General features: G+C 41.5%; 1 protein-coding gene across 1 annotated transcript; it reads left to right on the top strand.

Moving 5' to 3' along the window:
• Positions 1-568: 568 nt before the first annotated feature.
• csdc2b (cold shock domain containing C2, RNA binding b) lies at positions 569-6,131 on the top strand. Its single transcript, XM_008330237.3, has 4 exons — positions 569-1,051; positions 2,133-2,488; positions 2,989-3,111; positions 4,170-6,131. The coding sequence occupies exons 2-4, from the start codon at positions 2,307-2,309 to the stop codon at positions 4,330-4,332; spliced, it is 468 nt and encodes a 155-aa protein (XP_008328459.1). The 5' UTR covers positions 569-1,051; positions 2,133-2,306; the 3' UTR covers positions 4,333-6,131.
• Positions 6,132-6,202: the final 71 nt, after the last annotated feature.

Raw genomic sequence — 6,202 nt, forward strand, 5'->3', positions numbered from 1 at the left:
GTGAATACTACCAACAAACACACACGTCAGTGTATGTTTGCTATACAATCATAGGCGTTCTGGGCTGTTTCATGTGACAACTGTGCGATGTTGATGTCTGTTGATGTGTGACCTAGTTCATCCACGGACACAGACTGTATAGACTTTATATCAGCAGCAACATATCCTGCAGGAACCGTAGCTTTAGAACAGGATGACTTGAGCGTCTTAAGGCTTCCATGCAGATACGATATAAATTTGGGCGTAAAACAACATCCTTCACGTTAACTTTGTGTTGAGGAGAAAATTGAACATATTGGAATTCTGAAACTTTGTGTTGAGGAGAAAATTGAACACATTGGAGTTCTGAGATATACACTATATATATTTATATATATATATATCCGTTCTATTACTGCTCACCTCAAAGATTGATATACAGTATATATATGTATATATATCCTTTCTATTACTGCTCTACACCTCACAAAGATCTTACCTGTAACTCCACAAGTTGCAATTCTGCCACCTATTGAAACATTCCAATGCAAGTTTTAGTTGTTTCTTTTTTTCTTTTCTTTTCTTTTCAGAAAAGTTATTCTTAATCGATTCTTGACATTCTGGGATTTATAAGCTGGTCCTTGATCAAAACAGCAGTCTTTCTCTGAACAATTCTATTCTATCCTTTATGATTGGGCATTATGATGATATATTTTAATGTATGGTGAGGCCAGGCTTTTGTCCAAAGAGGACATTTCTCTCCCCCCTCATGACGTACATAAAAAAATAATTGAGCGTACCCCCTCCCCTTTCTCTCACATGCACGCGTACACACACGTCAGGGAGTCTCCTCCGGATGCGCAGACTCCGCAGCTGCTCACGGTCACCGCCGTCACATCAGTGTTTTCCGCCGCTCCGTGCGGATTTACTCCACTTATTTATTAAATTACTCGTTATATAATACACGGCGATTTGATTTGAACACACACACACACTCAGTCACAGAGGAGGGTCATCGCACAGGGATCAGCCTCGGACCAGCAGCTCGTCATCGTCCTCCATCAGCGGCGCAGTAAGTGTCTTTTTTTTCTTCTCCATGTGTATTTTGACTGGCTTTGTGTATGGACCGTTCACCTGCTCGACAGAACACAGAGGAGGAATGGAGGAGACGGGGTTTGTTTTTTCTTTAAGTTGCGGTGTGAAGGACAGGAGGACAGATGGACACGTCCGTCTGTCCTCCGGAGCTCAGGCTGATCCTATACTGTAGTTGCTCTGTCCTTCTGTGCTCGTGTCCAACTTGGACTGTCCTCCAACAGCGCTGATTCACTTCATGCCTTTGCACAAACCTTACAACCACAGCGTACTGTCACACACACACACACACACACACAGTTTCTCCGTTTCGTGAAATGTGAGCAGTTGCCACATAAACAGATCAATTGTGGTCATGTGAGAATATAGATGTGACGTCAAAGTGTATTTATTTTTTAAGCACAGTGTGTTCACACACAAATAGACCATGACCATAGGTCAGGAACCAGATTGGCCCTCAGGGGCCTTGACCTTCCAAATCCGGCGGCTTTATTAGATATTTATTTATTTATTTGCATAATCAGATTTTCTGCCGTTGTGGACAGTTGTCCTGCTGTGTGACGTCACATTGTCATTAATACTCTGCCATTCAATCGTCACGGTTATAATCTTTTTTATTATTATTTTAAACTGGCGCACTAGTGTTGCTGTAAGACGAAATTCCTCTGGGAATTTGACGTCACGAACACACCACTGGAGGCGGAGTTCTGCAGCGGTAATGACTGCTCTGACGTCACGCAACGTGCAGGGCTCCGTCCCATCACAGGGGGAGGAGTGGACGTACACACCGCCAAAACAACACACACACACACACACACCAGTACAGGGAAGATCAGATGAAAATATTTGGTTCCTCGCCAGATTATTTTCAATCCAGTAATGTCCTAAAAGTAAAAAAATACAGGCAGAGGGCAGGTACTTCAATTATCATGACCATGGCCATTTCTTTTCTTGATACTAATGATTTTAAATGACTTCATGTACCATTTGTAGTAACTCAGTTAAATGTTCTCATTTGTTCTTCATTCTGATCCTCCTCCTTGTGTCACGTCTCCCCACAGACTTGACTTGAAGTGACAGTGTTGACCTGGATTACTGCTGACACACGGAGGCTCCTCTGAACAGACCTCCTCACTGTGGACACACACACACACACACACCAGTGGACAGACTGCAGGTTCAGGAAAAGCATCTACATCCACACTGTTCCTCCTTTCTCCTGTGGCACAGCTCAGATGGCAGACCCCGGTGTCACATCTCCCTCTGGGACTCCACTACGATCACCCAGTGTCCCGCTCACCCTCTCCTTCCCCTTTGTGAGGGAGGGGAGCCGGCTGTGGAATGACGGAAAGGAGAAGCCTTTGCCTCGCGATCTTCCCAGTCCACTGCCAACCAAACGCACACGGACATATTCAGCGTAAGTATCGTGACTTTTCATAAAAATATTTACTATGTACTGCTTTCATGTTTATTACCATGGACTGATGTGAGGTTTCTTTGTTACCAAATACAAATGATGTCATCCAAACTCATTTATTTTCCAGATATAACAATCAATATTATGTGTGAATATCAACGGACTAAAGACATTAAAAGTTGGGCTCCGGGCTCATGTTGTTTTCTATCAGACAACGTGATGGTAATTTAAACCACAATCATTTCACTCCATTAGACTTTGGGGTACAAATCTGTGCAGTTTCTTTGTGTAATTCAGTTTAGTTCAACAATTTTACACCCCCCCGTTATTGTTCTGTCTCAGCTGTTGTGGTGTAGTGACACCGTGAGACAGTGCGTAGGAGTTGTTTTCACAGTCTGATGGAGCAACACAACAGATGAGTAAGCTCGTGGATAATGTGAGAACTCTCTCTCTCTCTCTCCCTCCCTCTCTTTTTCTCTCCCTCTGTTTCTAACCTGCAGCACGGTACGTGCACACTCAGGCCCAGTGTTCAAGGGTGTGTGTAAGAACTTCTCCAGATCACAGGGCCACGGCTTCATACAACCATCCCACGGTGGTGAAGACATCTTTGTTCACATCTCAGAGTGAGTGATGAAAGATTAAAAAAAAAGTAAAAAGTAAATTATATACATATATAATCATTCACAGATTGTGTCTTTGAGAAACTCGAAAGCATGTTTCCGGTGAATTATTAATTAAAACACACACGCACACACACACACACACAGGTCTTACTGTGAGAGTGTGGAAGAACAGCTTTAGAACAGCAGGTACTTTTTCCACCACAAGATCTATTTTTTAAACCCTCTGAGGACACTGCGACACCTGCAGCACATGAACAGAGAGTACGGAGAGAGAGAAGCCTCTGTGCTCATCTAAATCAGGGCAGACAGATGTTTCTACGGCCTCGCTGAAGGGGGAGTGTGTGAAATCTCTCCAAACCAATCCATATTTCAGAACTCCATTGTTGTTCTTTTAAGAATATATTTTGATGTGTACTGGGCAGATTTGTTCTGCACGTCTTCACAGAGGACTATTTTAGGAGCAGTTGTCTGGACTACTTTCCATTATTTGAAAGTAGACCATGCAGGGATCATTGTTTACTGAATCGACAAAAAGACTGTGGATTTAGACTGGGCTATACGGTGGTTTAGTGGTTAGTGCCACTGCCTTTCAATAACAAGTTTACATGTTGGGTGACTGCTGGGATTGGCCACAGCTCGTACCTCAACCCTGTAAACAGATTCCTCAGGAGAAGCAGCTGTAAATTCAGAGTGAATCCTCTGGTCCAATTAAGTTCAGCAGTAAAACAACGCTTCAGAACAGTAATACATTCAGTTAATGGTAAGAGCTTTATTTAATTTTTGTCATTTGTCATTTGTCATTTCCGGATTTTTTTGAGTCAAATAAATTATTTTTTATTTCTCCTATTTAACGATTTCTGATTATAACAGTGGCTGGAATTCAAAAGAGTTACATTACTGCCACCAACTGGTTATGTACTTTTTAGAATATTAATAAGCAATTAATCAAATCAAATAATAATTTATATGATGTAAGTAGAAAAACCACTGATTTAAAAAAAAAGTAATTTAAATAAAATATTCCATTAAAGTCATTCTTTTTTTCTTCTTCTCTCCAGCATCGACGGAGAGTACGTGCCTGTGGAGGGCGACGAGGTCACGTACAAAGTTTGCCGGGTTCCCCCTAAAAATGTCAAGGTGCAGGCAGTAGAGGTGAAGATCATTCATCTAAACCCAGGGAGCAAACATGAGACCTGGTCTGGGCAGATCATCAGCACATAGAGGCTGGTCCCTGGGTCTGGGTGGGGGCTGTGGACGGGGCTGGGGATGGGGGTGGGACTGCTAACTCACATTCTCTGCTTAAAAAAACCCAAAAACATTTGACCTTTTTAACAGCACATTGTTCATCTCCCACAGCCGATAAACTGTCCGTTTACACCTGGTTTTTGTTTTTATGTTTTCAATCCTCAACCACATCATTTGCTTGTATTTCATGTTGGGGTTAATGTGATGGAAGACAAAAGTCACCTTAAATGTTTGGATGAGAAGCTGGACACAGACTTTTTGTGTACAGAAAGTCAAAACGAAAACATTTTCAGTTTCACTTCCCTTCTCAGCGACTGTTTTGGACTCAGAAACTTCTCCAAACCTCTCAGGGTCACATGTCACATGAGTCAGACGATGTGGCCCACACTATTGCTGCACTGAGCGCATAATAAGGAAAGCTATTAGCTTCATATATGAATCTAACATCATTAAAAACCAGATGTCAATATTCTGGAGTGTAAATATTGATGATAGTGGGCGGTCAGAGAAGGTCACCAGTAATAACAGCAGACATTTAGAACTTGTTTTACTCAGAAAACTGAGACAAAACATTGTAAATATCATTAGCTGTTGTATTTACATCTATGAAATTATTTCAATCTATTTTGAGGATCTGGTTTTCATAAGACAAATATAGTATAATAATGACGATGACGCAGCGGATATACAGAAGATACTGAAGGTTTTAAGAAATTCGAATTTTTTTATTTTATTTTAAAAAGCACAACAGGAGAACAGAAGTTTATTATAAAACCCAATAATTACTTAAATAATCAATGTTTTAAGTTAATTAATGCGGAATTAAAGACAGTTACTTACTGTAAGTGAAAGTCGATTCAAAAAATGCCTTTTTGTCTTGTTTGTGTTATTAATTTATTGGATTATTTGTCCAAGTGTGTGTATATCCGCCGTACGTACACAAACTTATTTATCATTAATGCTTGACATTTAGAAATCAAAACTTCCAAATGTCTTCTTTTCAAAGGGTTCTGAAAACTATTTTTGAACTTCTTTTTCTACTTTGATGAGAAAACTGTACCTGTGTGTAGTTCAACTGTTTACACGGCAGTGATACCATAGAAAAGTCAGCGTTTAAACTGAGCATCTGGTTATGACTCTAGTCCCTGTAGTACACATGCCAGGCCTGTACCTGGCGCTGTGTCACGCCCGAGCTGACGTACTACCGCCGGAAAAAAAAATTAAACCGGAATTTCAAAAAAGGCGGCACAGAGTGTGAGTATTAAGCTTGCGAAAGGTAAACAAAGTCGCTCAAAATGGAGCTTCAAAAGTGGAATAATGTATGAATTAGCCCCTTTAGCACGATGAGAAGTAGCCTAGCATCCGCCATTGTAGCTATTGTGTATGACTGTTGAAACCTTACGAAGAGGCGGGGCTGACAGCATCGTCTCGCCCTGCTCTGTTCACACGGAGACGCAGAGACAAAAATGTTTAACTTCTCCGCTCTGGGACTTGTTTTCGGGGTTCTCTGCCCCTGAACTGTGGATTTGTCTTAACGCAAAGCCAAATCGTCGCTATAGCTTCGGCATCCGGTGTGTAAACATCTGAATGTAGCCATGTTGTTGGTTATCCCAGGACCACTTCAGTGTTACCTCATTTCCTGTAATCCCTGTCCCATCGCCTGTATTTTTTGTCACATTTAAATGCACTTTGTGTTGTTGACGGGCCACAGGGTGGTTCTGCCTTCACGACTGATTCACCTGAGCCATGAAGGGACATTAAAACGTTTTACTGTCTCACTGATACTGTTGTTATTCGGTGAAAGTAAGACGTGAATATGTGGTGTGACATATACGAAAGACTTCTG

Source organism: Cynoglossus semilaevis, chromosome 17, assembly GCF_000523025.1.
Source record: "Cynoglossus semilaevis isolate Cse_v1.0 chromosome 17, Cse_v1.0, whole genome shotgun sequence".
Taxonomy (NCBI): Eukaryota; Metazoa; Chordata; class Actinopteri; order Pleuronectiformes; family Cynoglossidae; genus Cynoglossus; species Cynoglossus semilaevis.